General features: G+C 41.0%; 1 protein-coding gene, 1 long non-coding RNA gene and 1 pseudogene across 7 annotated transcripts in view; 2 read left to right on the top strand and 1 right to left on the bottom strand.

Moving 5' to 3' along the window:
* Window positions 1–311: 311 nt before the first annotated feature.
* Window positions 312–16,169, bottom strand: LOC309979108. The gene is made up of 3 exons (XR_014327187.1): window positions 15,671–16,169; window positions 6,658–6,812; window positions 312–775 (listed from the first exon to the last, which is right to left on the bottom strand). It is a non-coding gene; the product is annotated as an uncharacterized lncRNA (long non-coding RNA).
* LOC309958020 (small ribosomal subunit protein uS7m-like) lies at window positions 4,101–5,901 on the top strand (annotated as a pseudogene). The gene is made up of 2 exons: window positions 4,101–4,143; window positions 5,155–5,901. The product of its transcript is annotated as a small ribosomal subunit protein uS7m-like (transcript).
* Window positions 16,170–16,471: 302 nt separating the features above from the next.
* The window catches only part of RCOR3 (REST corepressor 3), a 50,882-nt gene continuing 44,455 nt past the window's right edge, over window positions 16,472–22,898 (top strand). For 3 of the 5 annotated variants that reach the window (XM_082862749.1, XM_082862741.1, XM_082862744.1), the window contains exons 1-2: window positions 16,472–16,785; window positions 17,176–17,232. In XM_082862749.1, coding sequence (XP_082718875.1) covers window positions 16,617–16,785; window positions 17,176–17,232 — 226 coding nt within the window. In that variant the 5' untranslated portion in view covers window positions 16,472–16,616. The remainder of the gene's footprint in view (window positions 16,786–17,175; window positions 17,233–22,898) is intronic. The other 2 variants (XM_082862742.1, XM_082862745.1) reach the window with 1 other exon arrangement.

Genomic DNA, 22,898 nt, shown 5'->3' on the forward strand with positions numbered 1-22,898 from the left:
GGGGTGGAATCAGAGATGATCTTATGAGAGAACTTCATCTTTAAAAAAATCATTGCAATACCAGAGAACATGCATAATAGCAGAATTGGGATACTTGATTCAAATAATAACTAACATACTAGTATTTCTGTTTTGAAGCTTTTTAATTCATAAAATTAAAATGTAGTACTAGGTATTTAATGCAGTTTAAATTTTAAAATCATACATTAAGTAAAATGAAAAATTACAAACATTTAAACATTAAATATAAATCATTACCAATATCAGTTGTTGGCCGGTAAAATAAAGTGTTACAAACTAATATACACACTACATGAAATAAAGAAAATGTAATTAATCATGAAAAATATAAGATGAAATATGATATCCCTTTTTAAAGAAAGATGTTTCTTTAAGTGTCAATTGGTTTTTATTAGACAGTGAACTTATTTTTGTGCACATTTTTCCAGTTGCTGAGAAAGCTCTTTCTAATTCTACACTAGTTGGAAGAGGACATATTGGTTATTAGCTAACTCCATATATTTTCTTTTTACTCCATCTCCAAAGATCTCTGTCTCTGTCTATCTCTTGTTGACTTTGATGACATATTTTTAATAGCTATCTTTTCCATGGGTTGTGATCTTTTTGTTGACAGCAAGCTGTTGTTCTAATTCTTTCAAAAGAGATATTACAGTTCTCTTTTGGCTTCTTCAGTTTCATGGTGGGATTCCATGCAGAGAGTTTCTTGCCTTAGTTTCAATACTGGCATTTTCATATTCTATTTGTTCAGAAGTTCCTGGAACACAAATAAGTATTATTCTTCCAATAGGAGATTTTCCTTTCAACTGTCATTAATTCTTCCTCTTAAGAATTATGGAGGCAGTGAAGAATTTTATCTAAATAAGTGAAACAGTTTGATTAGAAATTGTAATCCAGTTTAATATGTAAATGACTCAAATCTCAGACATTTTTAGAATAATGGTTTTATTCCAACAAAAAATACTGATCTTCTGGTACCTTAAAATATCATAGTATATGAAACACTAAAAAATTTTTTAAAAACCAATATTGGGGCTTCCCTGGTGGCACAGTGGTTGAGAGTCCGCCTGCCGATGCAGGGGACACGGATTCGTGCCCCGGTCCGGGAGGATCCCACATGCCGTGGAGCAGCTGGGCCCGTGAGCCGTGGCCGCTGGGCCTGCGCGTCCGGAGCCTGTGCTCCGCAACGGGAAAGGCCACAGCAGTGAGAGGCCCGCGTAAAGAAAAAGAAAAAAAAAAAAAAAAACCAATATTGCATTTACTAGCTTAAAAGTGAAATGTAATCCACATAATACAAGGCAGATGTGCGGTTCAGTTCTAGCATTAAAAGAATCACAAATCCAGCAACCTGAAGTAATTAAAATAGAAATTCAGATCTTTACTATACCCTCTGAAGAAAATCCCCAAGGAGAAAACTTACTTAAAACTTCAACAAAATCCCCTTTCTTTATCACAATTGCCTGGAACACATCTGGAAAGTTATTCAAAAGTCTTTCTTCTTTGTTCATTACCAAAGTTCTCAGAACTTTCATTTGAACACATACAGGGTGAATTCTTGTCTTCCCATTATCCTTCACCTTCCAGAATTACCATTTGTTCTTTTACTTGTAACCCTCCCCTCTTTTCCATGAAGGTCTCCTGTGTCCTCAGGTTAAAGATGGAACGGGAGGTAAGGGACTTGAGGTAGGTCCTATATTCTTTCAAGGAGCATGCCTACATTGAGAAAGAGGAAGATAGAACAGTAGCCTGAGGAGGACACAATGTTGAGGGAGGGATTATTTTTTGCATTGCTTTTGAATATAAGAAACATTAACATGTTTATAAGACATGGAAAAGGGGCCAAATGGAAAGAGAGAGATTAAAAACACAGAAAAGATGGACTAGAATAACCCAAAGATGGAGGTCCTGGGCCTTTGCACATGCTGTTCCTCTCTTGCCCAATACTCCCTTCTATTTATTCCATCTGGCTGTCTACTGCTTGTTCTTCAGGACTCAATTCAGACATCAGGTCCTACAGAAAGTCTTATAGGATCCCCCCTCCATGTTTCCATAGCTACTGAAGCTCATCCTAGTGTGGCCCTCACCCCTGTATTTAACGTCCTTGTGCACTCACAGACTCCATCACTAGAGACCAGGTCTACAAAGCAATCTTGAGAAAGACAGAGTTGGAGGAATCAAGTTCCCTGACTTCAGAATATACTACAAAGCTACAGTAATCAAGACAGTATGGTACTGGCACAAAAACAGAAATATAGATCAATGGTACAGGATAGAAAGCCCAGAGATAAACCCACACACATATGGTCACCTAATTTATAACAAAGGAGGCAAGAACATACAATGGAGAAAAGACAGCCTCTTCAATAAGTGGTGCTGGGAAAACTGGACAGCTACATGTAAAAGAATGAAATTAGAACACTCCCTAACACCATGCACAAAAATAAACTCCAAATGGATTAAAGACCTAAATGTAAGCCTGGACAGGAAAAACACTCTTTGACATAAACCACAGCAATATCTTTTTTGAACCACATCCTAGAGTAATGAAAATAAAAACAAAAATAAACAAATGGGACCTAATAAAACTTAAAAGCTTTTGCACAGCAAAGGAAACCATAAATAAGATGAAAAGACAACCCTCAGAATGGGAGAAAATATTTGCAAATGAAGCAACAGACAAAGGGTTAATCTCCAAAATATACAAACAGCTCATGGAGCTCAATATCAAAAAACCACACAACCCTATTAAAAAATGGGCAGAAGACCTAAATAGACATTTCACCAAAGAAGACATACAGGTGGCCAAGAGGCACATGAAATGCAAATCAAAACTACAATGAGGTAACACCTCACACTGGTCAGAATGGCCACCATCAAAAAAAATCTACAAACAACAAATGCTGGAGAGGGTGTGGAGAAAAGTGAACCCTTTTGCACTGTTGGTGGGAATGTAAATTGATACAGCCACTATGGAGAATAGTATGGAGTTTCCTTAAAAAACTAAAAATAGAACTACCATAATGACCCAGCAATCCCACTCCTGGGCATATACCCTGAGAATACCATAATTCAAAAGGACACATGTAACCCAAAGTTCATTGCAGGACTATTTACAATAGCCAGGACATGAAAACAACCTAAATGTCCCACGATAGATGAATGGATAAAGAAGATGTCATACATATATGCATGGAATATTACTCAGCCATGAAAAGGAACAAAACTGGGTATTTGTGGAGATGTGGATGGGCCTAGAGTCTGTCATACAGAGTGAAGTAAGTCAGAAAGAGAAAAACAAATATCGTATATTAATGTGTATATGTGGAATTTAGAAAAATGGTACAGATGAACCTGTTTGTAGGGCAGGAATAGAGATGTAGACCTAGGGAATGGACATGTGGACCTGGGGGGAAAGGGGTGGGTGGGACTAATTGGGAGATGAAGTTTGACATAAATACACTACCATGTGTAAAATAGATAGCTAGTGGGAACCTACCATATAGCACAGGGAGCTCAGCTCCGTGCTCTCTGATGACCTAGATGGGTGGGATGGGGGGGGTGGGAGGAAGGTCCAAGAGGGAGGAGATATAGGTATACATGTAGTTGATTCACTTCATTGTACAGCAGAAGCTCAAAATTATGATGGATAAATGTTTGTGGAATGATGAAGAAATGAATTTTAAAGACTCTAGATTCACTGAATGTAGTTTGTGACTTACTTGCTCCTTCAAACTAAGAAATTGTGAAAAAGTAGAAAAAAGTTAAGAACCAGGAAAGCCATTTCTGGTTTATTAATAAATAGGAAGAAAAATATGAAGACTGAGTTAGTCTGAAAACCTAACAACTTAACACCTTAAAACACAGCGTTTGCTTTATAATAGTTAAAAATTTAAAACATTTGGTTGGTTAAAATAATTGCATGTATATTTATATTTTATTCCATTCCACAGAAATTGAACATAAGACTTGTTTAAAATAGTATTATTCACAGTGAGGTGTTAAACCCCTAAGGATAGTCAGTGGTGGGTTCACAAAACTTACAAAGTAAATATGCCATATCTTCCAGAAACAAGAGTGTTACAATGATTTTTCCTCTGGGAGGGTGGGGAAGGAGCAACCTGAGAGGTAGGTTGGGGATGAATACTGTTCTCCTAAGTATACATAGCATAAAGAGGCTGTGATGGTTAATTTCATGTGTCAACTTGACTGGTCCACAGGGTGCCCAGATACTTGGTCAAATATTATTTTGGGTGTTTCTGTGAAGGTGTTTTTGGATGAGATTAACACTTAAATCCTTAGCCTGAGTAGAGCAGATTGCTCTCCCCAATGTGGGTGGGTCTCATCCAATCAGTTGAAGACCTGAATAGAACAAAAACGCTGAACCTCTTCTAAGTGAGAGAATTCCTACTGTTTGATGGCCTTTGAACTGGCATGTCAGCATATTTCCTGCCTTCAGACTTGAGCTGAATCATTGGCTCTTTGGACTAGAACTACACCATCTGCCCTCCTGGGTCTCCAGCTTGCCAACTCACCCTGCAGATCTTGGGACTTTCCAGCCTCCATAATCACAGGAGCCAATATACATATGATAGATAGATGGATAGATAAATAGATAGATGATAGATAGATCCATCTTCTCTGAAGAACCCTGATCAAAACAGAAGCCAAGAACATTCATACTTGATCTGTTGAATTAGAAATGATTCCTTTCCCAAAGTCTTCACTAGTATCTACTAACTTCGATAAACAAAATAATAACCATTCCATTTCCAAATTGGTTTTTTTTGTTTGTTTGTTTTTTGGCGGTACGCGGGCCTCTCACTCTTGTGGCCTCTCCTGTTGCAGAGCACAGGCTCCGGATGCGCAGGCTCAGCGGCCATGGCTCACGGGCCCAGCCGCTCCGCAGCATGTGGGATCCTCACGGACCAGGGCACGAACCCATGTCCCCTGCATCGGCAGGCGGACTCTCAACCACTGCACCACCAGGCAAACCCCATTTCTAAATTGGCCTCAAACTGAGATTAACATAAAAATAAATTGTAGAATCCAGGTGATAGGTAAATTAATTCTCCCTGTATAATTCTTTCTACATTTCTGTATGTTTGATGATTCTCATAACAAAATATTGAGGAAAAGAAATTTATTGGCCAGCCAAGTTGGCTGTCGCCGCGATGAAGGCTGCACAAGGGTGGTCGGGCTTGCTGCTGGGCGTGCGGAGTGTTGTCCTGCGGCTTCCAGGGCTGACCCAGGTGAGGTGGAGCCGCTATGGTCCTGAATACCAGGACCGCAAGATTGACAAGGCATATTACCGCAAGCCCTCGGCCGAGCTGAATGAGGAGGAAAAGTATGAGCGGGAGCTCAGGAAGACTCCGGTTATCAAAGGTGCTCCAGCGACGAAAACAAGCTCTGTGTTTGAAGACCCAGTGATCAGTAAATTCACCAACATGATGATGAAAGGAGGAAACAAAATACTGGCCAGATCCCTCATGACGCAGACTCTGGAAACTGTGAAAAGGAAGCAGTTTGAGAAGTACCACGCTGCTTCTGCAGAAGAACAGGCAACCACTGAACGCAACCCTTACACCATCTTCCAACAAGCACTGAAAAACTGTGAGCCTGTGATTGGGCTGGTACCCATGCTCAAGGGTGGCCATTTCTATCAGGTCCCTGTGCCGCTAGCCGACCAGCGTCGCCACTTCCTGGCCATGAAGTGGATTACTGCATGTAGGGAGAATGAAGCTCCGGCGGATGCTGATGCCGGAGAAGCTGTCTTGGGAGCTGCTGGAGGCTTTTCACAAGCGGGGCCCTGTGATAAACAGAAAGCACGACACGCACAAGACGGCCGAGGCTAACCGCGCGCGGGCCCACTACCGCTGGTGGTAAGGGGTGGGCGGAGGAGCTGGGAGGAACACAGCGCGCTCTGTTGCAAGAAATAGCGTGAGCGACCTCCATGTTGCAGAACACCTGTGGGTTAAGCGCATACTTCCCTTTCAAGGGCAGGCGGGCCTCATAAGAAGGATGGAGCAGCATGTTTACTGATTGTTAGTCCTTTCTTTGGGGGCTAGAACTCGCTCTCCCTGCCCCATTTCCTTGCAAAGAGGGGACATATCAACTTGGATTTCCCCCAAGAAACTTAGGGCTCATCCAGCCCTTCTCTTCCTTCAGATTGGGGTGGATCTTTGGGTGATATGAAAGGAAGGAGACAAAGTATCAGAAAAAGTTTATTAGAAAATTCTCATCCTGAGCTAGTGTAGCATGTGATGTGGCATTGCCATTCATTGAAACCAACTGGAGGAAACATGCTTGGTTCCAAAGTGATCCTTGTACAAAATGTATAAAAAGCAGTTCTGATGTGGGAAAAAAAAAAGAAATTTATTTAAAATGCACAGGTTGTGAGAAAAAAAAGCCCTTTAGGTTAAATAGGAAAATGAATGTTTATAAAGTAAATAGAATAAAGTGGAACAAAATCCTTACTAGGATTTTAAATCAATTGAGTTTAATTCAAATCCCCCCAATTCCAAAACGGCAGTAACAAGATGCCATCTCAGCAGATGATCTTGACCCTTAATTCATAGACAAGAATGATACCTTCAGGCATGAAATACCCCAAATGTCCAGCACCCTCTCCTACAGACTTACCTACAAGTATCTCCTTTTTAGGAGGATGAGGTGTACTGCCTCTTGGTCAAGACCACCTTGTCCTTGTCGCTCCTTCATTCTTCAACGTTTTGCTCCATCAGTTAATCTCTCTCTGCTCGTTTCTTCAGCTCCTTTCTCATTACTGGTTTCTTCCCCTACAATATTTATGAAACGCTTAAGAATCTACTTTTCCAAAACATCCCTTCTTTGTCTCAGATACACAAGATAACTATTTCATGGAGATTCCTGTTTAGAAGATTCTGGGTCTTCCTTGGGTAATGCAGGTCTGTGAACTGTTTGTTACTGATCAGAGATTGAGATAAGGAAGTTTCATCAAGGTGTAAAGCAACTACACCAATAAGCACGCAGTTTCATTCAGTGGACTTTTTTTTTTTTTAAGTAAGATTTTTCTCAATGAAATAAACAGTGTGTTCGTTTATATTCTGGAACCTTACCTCACTATGGTTACGGTCTAGTAATGAACAGTTTGTGGACTGGCACCCGTCAGCGGACTAGTTTGTTTGTGGACTACACATCGAGTAATACTGATTGGAGTGACAAGAATGCAAATCTCACTATATCCCCACACCAACATCCTACCCCAGTCAAGTGAGGCTGGAGAGAGAATTGTCAGAATTAACTCAGTTTGGTGTTCAGATTACACTTCTAAGACATAGATCACGTATGTCTGAATCAACATGCCTCTAGAAAACGGTTTTTCAAACTACAGATCTTGACCCAAACTACTTGCTAAGAATTGTTTTATGGAACTTTTGATTCAGTTATATTTATATATTTTTGATAGGTTATTGTTTAAAAATATTCATTCCCCTTATCTCCGTGAGTATACTTTTCTGTCCTTGACTTAGGGCTTGCCATTGGCTTGCTCTAGCCAGTGGAATGTTAGATGTGACATGATCAAAGGTTTGAAGAATATTTGTGCAACTGGGCTTACTATTTTGCACCTCTGCCATTTCCATAAGAAAAATATGCTCAGGCTAGTCCACGAGAATCAATAATAGGATGAGAGACACATGGGGCAGAACCACCCAAGCTAGACCCCACCAGCCAGGATCAGCTTATATCAGCTAACCACCCACCAACCCACAGACCCATGAGCAAGCCCTGCCAAGATCAGCCGTGACACCCAGCTGAGTCCAGCATAGATCAGCTGACCCTAACCAACACACAACTGAGTGAAAGAAATGCTTGCTCTTGTATATCCCCAAGATGTTCTGGCTGTTTTATTACAAACAAATAGCTGACTGATACACATTTATATGTCTGTATTGGGTTGACAATATAATATGTATTGCAGTGGGTAACAAAAGGTTTGAAAGCCACTGGTCTAGAAAAATACCATGTTTCTCCTGCACTCCTTGCTATTTAATGAGCTTAAAGGAAGTTCCTGTCTGGGAGTGGCTGCTTGCAGTAACAAAGAATGAAGGTAAACAGAGAGAGAATAGAGCTGAGAGATGAGAAATGAGGGGTGTGTGTGTGGGGGGAGGCAGAAAGAGACAGAGACTTCATAGCAACAAGCCTTTATTTTATATGCTGAGGTCCCTAAAATTGACTGTTTCCTGTTGCTTCTTCATAGAGAAGCTTTTCTCAAGTTCTAATACAATAGTATTTATTAATAGTATTAAGTCCTGGTTTTCACACTGGCATATATTCATTCTGTTTATAATCCATCTCCTTGCAGTATTCTTAGCTTAAATCATATATAAAATTAAATGTTGGAAACAAAGGTAGGATTTTTCTTCACAATTTAATTCATCCTACCCATTATCATTACATCTCAAACTATAAAATGTTGGATGCTTCACAGAGGCTTAAATATCTTATAATTAAAACACTTTAGTTTCAAAATGCAATTCATGGCTCAGAAGTAATGAGAAGTAATAATTTCTAATAACTGTCTCAATTAATAACTCCCATTACTATAAATTTTATATTTACCATGTTTTCGGTACTCCATTTAAGAGGGCTGCCCACCAGGTGAGGGTTACAGACCAGTAAGGTGAGTCATCCACAGTAAGGGACAGTGGAGGGACAGTGGAGGAGGTAAAGGCCTTTTTTGAGGCGGAGGGGGATTTATTTTGTGTTTTATTTTTGAATTTTATTTTATTTTTGAATTTTATTTTTGAATTTTATTTAGTTTTTATACAGCAGGTTCTTATTAGTTATCTATTTTATACATATTAGTGTATATATGTCAACCCCAACCTCCCAGTTCATCCCAACCCCGCCCCCAGCCCCCTATCCTGGTAAAGGCCTTTTGAAGACCAACAAAAACACCCCCAGAATTTGGAACTGCCATAACCAGCGAGTGTTAGAGAAGCAGCAGTAATGACAGAGTGAAGGTTACCACCCTAAGAATAGTGAAGAAGACAATCTGCCTCCATTCTTCTTCTTCCCTGGACCCACTTCAAAGGGCTGGGGGATGACAGGGGGGAGGGTCCCATACCCACTGCAAACCCCACAAATTTGGCCTCTGTTAAATAGAACCGCATTACTCTGATAACCAAAAGTAATGGAATTAGATCAAGATGTAGCTAAGAAACCCTGTATCCAGAGGGAAAGGGGGACTTTTTAACAGTTACTTTTTAAAAATCCTGTTTATATCCTAGTAAATCGAGATTCTTTAGGGAACCTCTTTCTTTGTATAGTTATCTCTAGGAATATTTCTATCCAAAAAAGAGACCATTGTATATATTTGGGGTGCCATCTCCTTGGTCAGTTCTGGAGAAGCTTTGATTTTACTTCTAATCTCTATATTTAATAATAATAATTAACATCTGAATATTTACTATGTGCCAATGACTGTGTTTTTGTCAATGTCTAAGTGCCAAATTTATAGATTATTCTATACATTATATTTAGATTACTATCTCCAATCTCCCAGAATTTATTTTAGGAGCCCCTAATCTCATGAGCAGCATGTTTCTGAAAGATTTTCAAGTTACTTTCACAAGTCAATTTAATGTTAGTTTTTATTCGTTTCAGAGGTTGACACATCTAATCTTATCCCTGGATCTTCAGATTACCTCACAATTTGGATTCTATAGTTCCCTATAGACTGGTTTTAATGAATATATATATATATATTTGGCTGCGTTGGGTCTTCGGTGCTGCACGTGGGCTTTCTCTAGTTGTGGCAAGCAGGGGCTACTCTTTGCTGCAGTAGCTTCTCTTGTTGCAGAGCACAGGCTGTAGGCGCGAGGGCTTTCATAGTTGTGGCACATGGGCTCAGTAGTTGTGGCTTGCGTGCTTAGTTGCTTCGCGGCATGTGAGATCTTCCCAGACCAGGGCTAGAACCCATGTCCCCTGCATTGGCAGGCAGATTCTTAACCACTGCACCACCAGGGAAGTCCCTAATGAATATTCTTGCAAACACCTTTTTTAAGCAAGAAAAATTGATTTGTGAATTCTCTTTTATAATTTGTGAAACCAAGGGAAAGAAATGAATGAGTTGGTATATTCTGTATCGGGGCAGAATTAAAATGTAAACTTTAAACTTTTCACTGTCTAGTCTTTTTCTTTTTTTAAAAAATTTAGCCAAACAAATCATTATAAAATCATATTTGTATGATTTAGAAGTTTAGCAAAATTGTTTAAATCACCTGCCTACTTTTAAAAGACTGTATACACATTTAAATATAATTCTCCCAGATAAAAGTCTGTATTATTTTTAAAGACAGGAGGATTTCATAGTCTTCTTTCACAAACAATTCCAGAACTTAAAAAAAAATTCTTCCAGAAAATGCTCTTTATGTCTAACTGCGTAATTCATTCCTTAAACAAACATCTACTACGCATAAGCATTGTACCCAATGCTGAGAATATAAATTAAGACACTGTTCCTGACCTTAAAGATAAATTTCATTTATCACAGGTAGAAATGCCCACAGCCAAGTCATTTAGTATGTTGGGTAAGAAAGTCAGAATTCAAAAAGTTCTCAAAAGTTTCAGGTAAGCTAAAACAAGCCAGGCGAAATTAAATGGCAATACATTTAAACTCATTTACTGAGGAGGGAGGGGAGTGGGGGGGAAAAAAGGAAAATAAAAAATCTACTGGAGTCTAAGTGGGGAGAGACCAGGCAAAACACTAACAAATGTAAAAGCCTGGAGGATGCAGTTGATTCTAGATTTAGTAACCATGTGCAATTGTTGCCAAGAAAGCTAATTTTAGGATGGATTAATAAAAATATGGTGCAAAGAAAAGGGGTCAAAATATTTCAAATTGATTTTGTAGCAATTAGATCTCACACTGTCGTGGGGGGGTGTCTTATTCTAAGTATTCAACACAAACTAGAGCATGTTAATAGGACAGTTGAAGAGGTGAAGGGTCTGAAAACAGTATCACTGTCGATTTGTCAAAGAGAATGATGATGTTTACCCTAAAAGAGAAGCTGAAGTGGGACATGATTGCTGTTTTCAAATATTTAAAGGACCCATGTGACAGAGCTTGCTAGCTGCCTTTCAGTACTCATTTTTCCCTTCATCCTTAGCCACAGAGCCTTGATTCCTAGCAGAGCACTTTGACATTTCCCAGCCTCCTTTGAGGTTAGTGGGCCATGTGACTAAGTTCTGAACATTGATATATCAGCATAAATGGTATATGGTACTTCCAGAAAATCTCCTTAAAGAGAAGGGGTGTGCCCTCCTGCATTTCTTCCTCTACCCTGCTGTGAGGAGTGTGATCATGATGACTGCCCTCTAGCAGCCACTTTGGATCATAAGGGCAAAAGTGACACTCCAGGAATGGAGGAGGGTTAAGAGAGAAGAAGCCTGGGTGCCTGACACCTTGATGGCAGTTGTTATTTCAGCCAAGGAGTTTCAACTTCTGGATCCCTTTTACATGAAAAGAAATAAATTTTCATTTTGTTTGACACTGTTATTTGGGGTTTCTCTTACATGTAGTTGAGCTTTGAGTGTCAAAAAAAAAAAAAAAGGTATTTTCTAAGACCTAGACATCTTTAAAAAAATGAAATGATCTACTTTGTGATGCAGTTACCTATCTCTGTATCTGTTTAAATGGAGGCTGTAAGACGAGCTTCAGAAACGGTAAATATTCCAGGGGGTTAAGAGAAAGTGGGTTACCAGAACTCTGAAGTTTCTTTCAGCTCTTAAGGTATGATTTCCCCCCACCCCACCCCACCTGGGGATCAGGGGCTCTAAAAAACAAAACAAAACCACACAGCTCCTCCTTCCTGTTGAAAACATGCGTGGACTGTCCCCACCAGACCTGGTCCAACATAAGTGGCTTAATGGTGGGTAGTCTCCTGGCCATGCTGCCTGACTCTGTCTTGGAGTTAAACTTATTCCAAGACAGGCACTGCTAAAGTAAAAATAAAGGAGAACCAAAGAGCAAATCAATAAACTCTTCAGCAAAAGTGATGTCATAAAGACACTCACTATGAACCTGGAAATGAATAAAACAGGACCTCTGTGGAGGTCCTTCCTGTGTGCCTATTATAGTTGGCGAATCAAGGTGTAGTCCACAATCATCACCATGCTTAAATTTTTTTCCTTTTGTAAAATGAGGATAAAACCCCTATCACCTTTCCATCTTTCCTCTTCCATTCTACTTCCCAGCTTCTAATAACTGTAACATTACTTTGTTTACTTTGTTACATTGTCTTAATATTGTTTTTTTAACTATATTTACCTGTGTTTTGTCTATTAAGTGATTCTTTAAATATTTATTTCCTCGGAACAGTAATACATACAAATTGTAAAAGAGTCCAACCATGAACAGAACACACAAGAGATAAAGTCTCCCTTTCATCTCAGAGTCTGACACCCCATCCTCTAAGCATGTATATAGGCTGCTATATATATTCGTAAGTATTTTCTAGAGACACTATTATTTTATCTTTTACATTTAGGTCCACAATCTATTTACAACTTTTGCATAAGTAAAATGTTCACATAAGCATCTGTTTGGGAACCCTATTCAGATCCATTGGTCTACTTTCTAACATCTGGTAGTATAAATCCCCTAACTTTGTTCTTCCAGATTGTCTTGGCTGTTCTTGATCTTCTGACTTTCCATATACATTTTAGGGTCAGCTTGTCAATTTACACATACACACACACAAAATCTGCTGGGATTCTAGTAGGGATTAGACTGAACCTATAGATCATTTGGGAGAACTGACATTTTTACAATATTAAGTCTTCTGATCCATGAGCATTGAATATCTGTCCAGCTACTTGGGTCTTCTCTAATTTCTCTCAACACAATTTTCAGTACAGAGTTCTTGTACCTCTTTCATTAAAATTTATTCCTAGGGCTTCCCTGGTGGCGCAGTGGTTGAGAGTCCGCCTGCCGATGCAGGGAACACGGGTTCGTGCCCCGGTCCGGGAGGATCCCACATGCCGCGGAGTGGCTGGGCCTGTGAGCCATGGCCGCTGAGCCTGCGCGTCCGGAGCCTGTGCTCTGCAACGGGAGAGGCCACAACAGTGAGAGGCCCGCGTACCGCTAAAAAAAAAAAAAAAAAAATTATTCCTAGGTGCAATGGGTGGGATGGTGCCCCAAAGACATTAGGTCTTAATCCCCAGAAACTGTAAAATGTTTTCTTATTTGGAAGAAGCATCTTTACACATATGATTAAGGATCTTGAGACAGGAGATAATCCTGGACTATCCAGATGGGCCGTAAATGCCAGTAGTGTCTTTACATAATAAAGAAAAAGGGAAATTCAAGACACACACAGAGGAGAAGGCAATGAGAAGATGGAGGCAGAGGTTGGAGTGATTGTGGCCTCAAGCCAAGGAAGGCCAGCAGACACCAGAAACTGGAAAAGGCAAGGAGCAGATTCTCCCCTAAAGCCTCTGGAGGGAGCGTGGCCCTGCTGACACCTTGATTTCAGACTTTTGGTTTCTAGAACTGTGAGAGGATGAATTCATTTTAAGCTACCAAGTTTGTGGTAATTTGCTACAGCTGCCACAGGAAACGAATACACTAGGTATTCAATATTTTTGGTGCATTTGTATATGGTATCACTTTTTAAAAAATTCATTTTCTAATTGTTTAGTGCTGGTACATAAAATATAACTGATCTTTACATACTGACTGTATCAACTTGCTAAAGTCATTATTAATACTAAATGGTTTATAAATTATTATAATTTTATATAAAGACTATCACCCTTTCTCCAAATAACAGGTTTACATATTTCTTTCTAACCCTTATATATTTCTACCTTGCCTTTTTACAGTAGCTGGGAGGTCTAGCACAATAGTGAATTATAAATTCTTATACATTTTGATTTTGTAACTATGAAAATGTACTGTCTGTTCCAAACTTAAAATATAATGAAAATAATATTAGAAAATTTTAATACAATAAAAAAGCAGCCAAACAAAATAATCAACATCCTTCTAGTTAACAAATCCAAAGGACTTTTCTTAAACCCCTCTCATGACTCTGCATCCTTAGATATTATTAACCCTTTTTAATGCTTGCTTCTTCCTTGTCCAGATTCTTTTCTTCCTCTAATCCCTTACAGACATCCCCCAAATTTTCTTAAAACTTTTCTCTTTCTATACTGTCCTTGTTCACTGTTGGGATACCATTTTGAGGCCTATTATTATGCTTCAGAATCCTTTTCTTCAGGGGCAAAACAGAAACTTGCTTCCCTGCCTTTTTTTTTTAAATGCCATACCCCAAGACCCTTTCTTCATCCGAGTAGAATGCAGTCTGGCCTGCTCTGCCTTCTTTGCTATACTCAAGAAAATCGTGAAATCTTCTCACTTTAAGGGTTTTACTAATAAATGAAAGTTACAGAAGTCCCCAAACTTTCACAATGTTTTGGTCCTGATCTATATATGAAAATTCCTTTCTGTAGAAAAGCGGCTGGAAGGTGTTGCAAAGTTGGGGTGTCAGAAAGCTGGCTGGCCAAGCAGCCTCAGAGTGACATTTATCTTTGTGAATTCACTCAGTTCTGGGTCTGGCCTTTGTGTTACATGACCAGAGATGCTGAATCATGATCATTAGAACTTGTGTATGAAAACCAAAGTACCAATGTGTTAATTCACAATGAAAAATATAACTGTCAAGGGAAACGACTATTCATTTCATTCGGCGAAGACATTCCTTGTAGAAAAATTATATGGGAATTAAAATAATATTCAGAACTGTATTTGGTAAGGAATAAAAGATTTAGTTTTATGATTCAAATATTTAATGGCATCATATCAGGTTTTGATAGAGATGAAATTACCTCCACTACCAGAACCGGATAGGTTTTGTACCTGCTCAGGAGACCTTCCCCTTTAGACTGAGACGCTGTCACATACTTACTTCCCAGGCTTTTCTTGGCTCAATTCCTGATTTAGACATTCCTGCTTTAGGGATGTTGTTTCTTTCAGTGAACTATTTTCTGGCCAGAGAGGCTTATTTTTGGTTCGATCCATTCTGCATTGACCTACTATAGAAATCTTCCAGGACAATCTTTATTTTTAAGTGTTTGAAGACTACCTCACTGTGGACCCCAAATACCACTCTGCATACATCTGCATACTAGATGTTCACAACAAGTCCTCACTTCTACTTACTGGTGAGCAAAATTTAAAAAAAACCAAAACCCCAAAAAAATAAAAAAAGAAGAAAATCCTAAGTAGCCCCCAATGCCAGGCAGCCTGGCGCAGAGCAGACGTCCTCAAATCTGGTGAACGAAAAATGCAGTTCCTACTCCTGCCTAATGAAATTCAGGAAAGCATTACAGAGCGCATCGCCTGCCAGGCTGGAAACCCTGCCAGACTGCAGCTCTGGCCTCACCTCCACTCCGGGCCTCCGCCCTCTCCAGAGTTCTGCTCCAAGGCTCGACCGCAGGCCAGGCGCACTGAGAAAGCACCCACAGGGCAAGGACCCTGTCCTAATTTTATTTAACAACTGACAGCACCCACTCCCCTAATGAAATAGCAAAGACACACACAAAAAAAAGGTAAGAGAATGAAAACGGAGGAGAAAGGTTACCAAAAAAACCCAACAAAAACAACCACCTTTTAGCAATATACAGCTGTATTGCTCGGCACTGGAAACTCATCTCGGAAGCCTCAGTCTCTCCAGGGAATCAGGCCCCGGTTCTGAGAATCAGAAACAAAACTGCAGCGTCTGGATGGTTAGGATCGAGCCTACTTCTCCGGCCACCTGGGCCTCGGGACCCGAAGACCGCCCTGTTACTCCGCCCGACTCCACCGCGGGCAAGCGCACGACCCTAGCTCGACGCTGTTGGAGAAGCCATGAAACTGGGCAGCCGGTCCTCCGCAGCATCTCAAGAGGGCCGCGCTCCTGCCGAGGCCTGTCCTGACATCGCGCCGCGCAACCCCCCCAGAAAAAAAGGGGGCCGCTCCCAGAACTCGGGCGCCTAGGGTCTCACCAGGCCCTTTCTCAGGCCGGCCGCGTTCCTTCCGCCCAGATAGGGCAAAGAGTCCGGATGCCTCGCGTGCGCCTCCACCCGCGCTCCGAAGCGCCCCCTAGAAAGGAAGCCCGAGAGGCGGCCGCGCCTCTACGGCGATTTTATTAGCGCTCGGTTGGGGTTGCCCGGTCCGTCGGCGAGCGGGGCTTCCCCTCCCCTCCCCCTCTTCCCCGGCGCCCCTCCTGCCCTCCCCCGCCCGGCGGCCGGAACCTCCCTGCGGGGCGGAGTGATACCGGCGGCGCCGTAGAGCGCGGCGCGGCCGAGAGGGGCGCCGGGGACTGCGCGGGGCGGCCGGCGGGCGGAGGAGGAGGGGAGAGAGGCGGGGCCGGGGCGGGTTGTTGTGAGGCGACTGCGCTACTGCCGGACCGGGGCGGTTATGGCGGCTCCATATTAACACCCTCCTCCTCCGCCGCCGCCACCGCCGTCTCCTCCTCCTCCTCCTTTCCCTCCCGCCCGCGCTCGTAAGCCATCTCCCCCTTCACCCTGACGCCTACCTCTTCTCCTCACCTTTCCCCCTCCCCTCTTCTACCATGCCCGGCATGATGGAGAAAGGGCCCGAGTTACTGGGGAAGAACCGATCGGCCAACGGCAGCGCCAAGAGCCCGGCGGGCGGCGGTGGCAGCGGCGCCTCGTCCACCAACGGCGGGCTGCACTTCTCGGAGCCCGAGAGCGGCTGCAGCAGCGACGACGAGCACGGTGGTAGCCTCGAACTCCTCCCAGCCAGCCCGCCTGCCCCCCTCCCTCCTCCCCTCCCCCAGCCCCCTCCCCTCGCCGCGCTCCCGCCCTCTCTCCCCTCGGAGCCCGGGCGCTGCGGTAGCCTCGAACTCCCGGTGCAGTGCAGCAGCACCCGCCGCGACCCCCGTCCCTCCGCCCTCGCCCAATCCTCCGCCCTCGCCCCCCCAGCTCCCCGCCCCCATCCGCTGCCATCTCCCGGAGTGCCCGGAGTTAATATCTTCCCATCCACCCGCCGCTTCTTTCCTCCCTTCAGCAATTTTCATATTTTATTAAGTGTCTCTTCCTTTTTCTTTTTTCTTTCTTTTTCTGCCCCCACGCCTTTTTCTTTTTTTCTTTTTTGACCTTGCTTTGCAGATGTTGGGATGAGAGTCGGAGCTGAATACCAAGCTCGGATCCCTGAATTTGATCCAGGTAGATCTGTTTGCTTAAGCAAAATTCTGTCTCCCCTTTTCTGGGATTGGTTTAGGGTGGAAGGGGTAGCGGGCGGGCGGGTGGGGTTGGGGTCCGGGTGTGTGGTTGGGAGGAGATGCGGGGCTGGGATGGACAGGCATCTTTGGCGGGGAGGCTGTCACGCTTGGCAGGGCTGTGACACAGGGCGTGTGGGCAGATGTGTGCATTGCAAGGTTAACATGGTTCCTTTGGAGGCCACTTGCCCGCTGGTGGCATCACCTTTCTACCGCTTGAGCCCAGGGTGAACGGAGGAAGACGGCCCCTCGGCGGATTCGGGGGTCGGAGGCCGGGGGTGGAGCGGCTGCGGGGCCGAGAGCTAGAGGAGAGGGTGTGCGGGCTGTGTGTGGAAGAACCATGCAAATGTCAGTTGCCACACCACCGGCCCCCGGGAGCGGAGGCCCGCGCTCTGCCAGGGCGGCGATCCCCGGGCTGCTGTCACCGGCCGAAGCCGAGGGCGAGCCCTGCCCAACCCGCGCACACACGGGATTTTCTTTTTTCTTTCTTTTTGGCTAGGTGGTGTAGCTTTGGTGGCGACAGCTTTGCGGAGTGTAGGAGCCGCGGAGCGAATGGGATTGGGGGAAGAGGGTGGGGAGAAGCCAGAGGCACACCTCGCTCCAGAGCCAGCCCTGGGAAGTCAGACCACAGGACAGTGACTGCAGCTGCCAAGGAGACATTTTCTCCCCTAGCAGCCAGGTTCCAGCGTCCTCTGCCAACCCAGCTTGCGGGCTCCCTGTCTACTTTTCTCCAAACAGGCTCTCTGGCGGTCACGGGATTTCAGCCTGGACGGGGATTGGGCGAGAGTTCCGCATATGGAGGCGCCCTTGTTGGAGCCTCTCGGAGTGGAGCGTGTTTCCTTCTCCCCCCAGCCCACCACAGACCCTCTTCAGTACAGGCTTTGGGCAGACTTTGAAGGGGCTTCCCCACCCCCTCGCTTTTTGTTTTTGCCCATTGCCCGCGTATAGTAATGTGTCTCTGTCAGACTCTCGAATTCTATATTAGATATTAATAGGGCTTACTTGTATTTCTTGGGGGGGAAATAGCATGTTTATTTGATTATAGGGTCTCGGTGGGTATTTTCATTCCTCTCCTGCCCATTACTGCAATGCAAAGTGATATTTACCAACCATTTAAAGATTTTTAGGGTTTAGACAGCTTTTCTTGTCCCAAGGGAGAGGGTAAAATAATGTGTGTTAAAAGGATTGTCAGTGCAGGCTCTTTTTCAACACGTAAAAACAATGATACAAGAGTGCTCACTAGATCAGAGTTGCCTTCTAAATCACATGGCTTTGATACATTTTATTCGAAAGCTATCAGTGTGTGTGCTGGAGGGCTTCAAATAATTTTAACTGTTGTGAAACTAATTTTCTTTATTAATGTAGCTAGTGGGTGCATGGCGCTTTCATATTACAGTGCTGCCTCAGGTTTTAGCTTGACATTTGGAAAGTGCTTGCTCTGGCTTAAGACAGACTGAATTAATCACTCATCTCTTATTTTTGTGCCCTGAGCAAGTCACTGGCCCTCCCTAAACCTCAGTTTCTCTAGCTGTAAAATGGAAACAAAAATACTTAGGGGAATTCTTGCCAAGGTTGTGTGAGTGGACAAATGGCAGTTACTCAATGAAGATTAAATTTCATAATTGTGAAGAATGATTCTGCATACATTTATTCCTTTCTGATTTGGGGCTTTCATTGGTATCCTGCTTTTTCTAGAATAAACTTATTTCCACATTAGAACTCAGCAGTGTAATAAGCATACCTATCTTTTTTCCCCATTAGATAGGTTTATATTTCATAGACAACTGTACACAAGTTGATTAAGGATCTTGTATTTAAGACCCAGACTTCATGCTAGACCAAATTTATGCATGCCATAGCCTGATCACTGTAGCAACTTTTGGAAAAAATTTCAAGCAAACAAATACTGGAACAAATTTCAAATTTCAAAGTTTGAAAAATAATTCATTGAAAGTACAGAATACTTTTTATGTGGTTTCACATGGCCACTATTTGTATTATCCAATTTATGTTATATTTTGTCTAAGAATATTTGAGGGAAAAATCACAAATATTACAATTTTTAAAGTTATATTCTCAATAATTTACTCAGACTATAGTTGATACTTTTTATTAGAATAAGGACAAATATGATATTCTTCAATTTCATCTACAAGTATGCCTCAGAAATAATTGCAGGTTTGGTTCTAGACCATTGCAATAAAGCAAATGTCACAATAAAGCAAGTTACACGAATTATAGTTTTCCCAGTGCATATAAAAGTGTTCAATAGCATTAGGTCTAAAAATGCAATGTACATACCTTAATTAAAAAGTACTTTATTGCTAAAAAATTCTAACCATTTACTGCAATAGTAACATCCAAGATTGCAGATCACCATAACAATGTGATAATAATGAAAAAGTTTGAAATATTGCAAGAATTACCAAAATGTGACACAGACATGAAATGAGCAAATGCTATTGGAAAAATGGTGCTGATAGACTTGATCGACATATCTGTGAAGCACAATAAAACGAGTTATGCCTGTATTCATTTTCTCCTTAATAATCTGCAGAATATTGAACCCAAGGACACAACTAAAACCAGTTATCATTTAAACTTAGGTGGGCTTTTCTATAGTTGTTATAGGCAAATCTTGTCAAGCAAATGTAGATTATCAATTATTAGACACCTTTTACAAGGAAATTTTGAGCCTGTATGCCATTCAACATAGTACCACTGCTCTATCTTATTCTAAGTGTTGTGGTGGTGTGTGAAGTTTTTACTCCACGTCAATAAATATCATTGGGTGAGAACTTAAACATATTTCTTTGGAAGAGATAAAGAGGAAAAGATGTTTATTAATTAATGATAGAAATTGAGAAATGGTCAGCTCCTCTCCTTTCCTCTTCTTCATACTATTTAGTCTCATAAACCACTCAGTCTGTCTTCATGAAGATTGCCCACCCATAGCCATCCAAGTCATTTGGAAGAAAAATTCCTGAGGTATCAAGATTATGATGATCAGAATGTAGGAAAATTAAGAGGATTTTTTTGTGGAGGTTATTTTTATTGGAGGAGATGATAGAAATTAAGCACAGAAAGAATGAATTATTAAAATGAGTATTGTACAAAATATGAGAAGAACTGAGATTTAAATTGGAATTATTGAAGTTAGGAGATTAGGAACAGTTTATGTTAATTGATGGACCATTGCTAAGAATGCCGTTATAAAAATTTACTAAGCGGATTTTTGATTCTTTTTTAGGTGACTCTTTTCCTTTTGATTCTTTGCTAGGGCCTCCCCAACTTTTATTTAGTGCCTACTGACTATGCTTACGTCACGAGGAGCAGTTTTGTGTGGTGATTAAGAGTCTTACCTCTTATCATATGCCTTTTAGCCACTATGGCATAGTGACCTTGGATGAACTGGGTACCTGATGTGTCCAGGCCTTGGTTTTCTCATTTGTAAAAGGGAGATACTCTTAACTATATGAAAAGATTAAGTAAAAATTCATGTATATAAAGCAGTGGCATTCAAAATATTTTGCCTGCATACTCGTAGAAGAAATTTGGAAAAACAGATTCACATATTTTTAAGTTGACATCTGTTATTTGTCACTGAGTTTATTAGTTGAAAAATGTAATCTCCAGTGTACTGAAAATGTTAACACTTTGAAATAAAGTTGTTATATACTTATTTTAAATGCATCCAATTAAATGTAAATACGATAGTAATGTGGTAGTATCTATTTTATAAAATATATGAACAGTCTCCTAACATTGTTCATTTTGTTTTTGAAATCATTTCCATGCATTTTCCTCACAGAATTTTATAATACATTTTTGTGCTTGAAAGTGCTTTATTGATCACCTATCCAATTTCTCTACCGTCATAGTATGTATTCTTGTGAACATAAGGTTCTAAGTGTTAAATCTCTTCTGGCTTGAGTTATTATAATTAATGTGTAATTAATTAAAACTGTAATAGTCATGGTGCCTTGAGTAAAAGAGAGCTTTGCTGATGTTCGTTTGGCATCATAGAGGTTTTTAAATTTTAGGCAGTGTACTCTTGTAAGATTTGGGATGGATGAGAGACCTGCCTTTTTTTTTTTAAAGTGAGGGAAGGGTGTTTGTGAAGAAGGAGGTCAGAAGTAGAATAAGTGTACAGCTTAGACTGCAGGTGATTTCTCAGGCAGATTGTCTTGGGAAAGAAAACATAGGGAAGTTTGAAGTCCTGAAAATTGATTCCCAGAAAACTTCTTAATGCTTGTGTACTGCTTGGAATGTCTTTGTTTACCTTGGTTTGAAATTGGTGAATTAAGTATATTTTAAAAATATTTGGAGTGTCTTACTGATCTCAATATTTAAGTTCTTTATATAGAATATTTGTTCCATGATTTCCATCAAAATCCTTAGTTGGAATGTCTTAAAGGAAATCTTCAAAGAAATAGAAGATTTATATTTTTGTACTTACTTTGAACTTGCTATTGTATAGAAATCCTAATCAAAATTATACTTTTGTTGTTGGTTTTCCCCAAATTGGTCTTATAAATGTATTTTACCAACTGCAGTTAAGGAGATCTAAAAGTTTTCAGAAGGCTTGAACTTTTGTTTCATTTAATACTTAAAAAAACTGATTGCTCAATAATTTTATTTTCATAGCTGTTGAGCTACTATAGTCTTTTAAAATTGTGGTTGCTTGCTGTCTAAGTTTTGGTTTGTTTATTTTTGATCCATTCAGAAGATAGGCTACTTCTAAGGCCTTGGTTATTTTGTTGCTGAGTCAAATTGGATTCTCAGTATTATTTCTGAATATCAGACAGTTTTGAGGTATAATCTTAAACATTGTTATAGATAAAAGCAAAATAAAAATTGTGTTTTTGTGTCCTTTAAATATTTTGGTTTACTTCAACTTTTATGATGGAAAGGGTAAAGCTTTACTGAATGCAAATCATCCTGAGAGGTAAATTGTTTTTAATAATGCAAGTTACTTTCTCCTATTCTTTTATAGGAGAGGAATCAGGTCTGAGTTGTCAGTAAAACAAAAAAGTCATTTCAGCTATTCAGTTTCATTTTCAAAGGGTTGGTAAGAGAGGTCATCAGCCGTTTGAGTTAGAGCCCCATGAGATTTTATACATTTATATTTTTATTTGATTGATAGGTAAGAAGAAGCCTTTCCAGAGTACAGAAAGAAGGGAAATTAAAGAACTGTCTTCAGTAAGCATATAGTAGTAATCATAAGTCTTAGGTAGTGCTTACCACATGCCAGGTACTTTACAAATATGAATTCACTTCATTTTTGAACAACTCTGTGAAGAAGGTGCTCTCATTATCCCTATTTTTAAAGATGGATTAAACTGACACAGAGACAGATTAAGTAAATTTGCTCAAGGTGACAAAGCTAGGAAGTGGCAGAGCTGGGATGCAAACCTGAAGTCTGGCTCTATACGTGGTTACACTCTTAACCATTATAGTAAGCTATCTCTCATTTCCTATAAACATCAGTCATCATTTGGTCCTAGTGGGACACATATATGATTGAAAATGGTGGAGCCCAATTCAAGAGTAGTCAGGGAAAGAACATTGTGAAATGCCTAATTAGGCATTCTCTATACTCCAGATATATAC

Source organism: Leucopleurus acutus, assembly GCF_964270905.1.
Source record: "Leucopleurus acutus genome assembly, chromosome: 2".
In the NCBI taxonomy this organism is placed as follows: domain Eukaryota; kingdom Metazoa; phylum Chordata; class Mammalia; order Artiodactyla; family Delphinidae; genus Leucopleurus; species Leucopleurus acutus.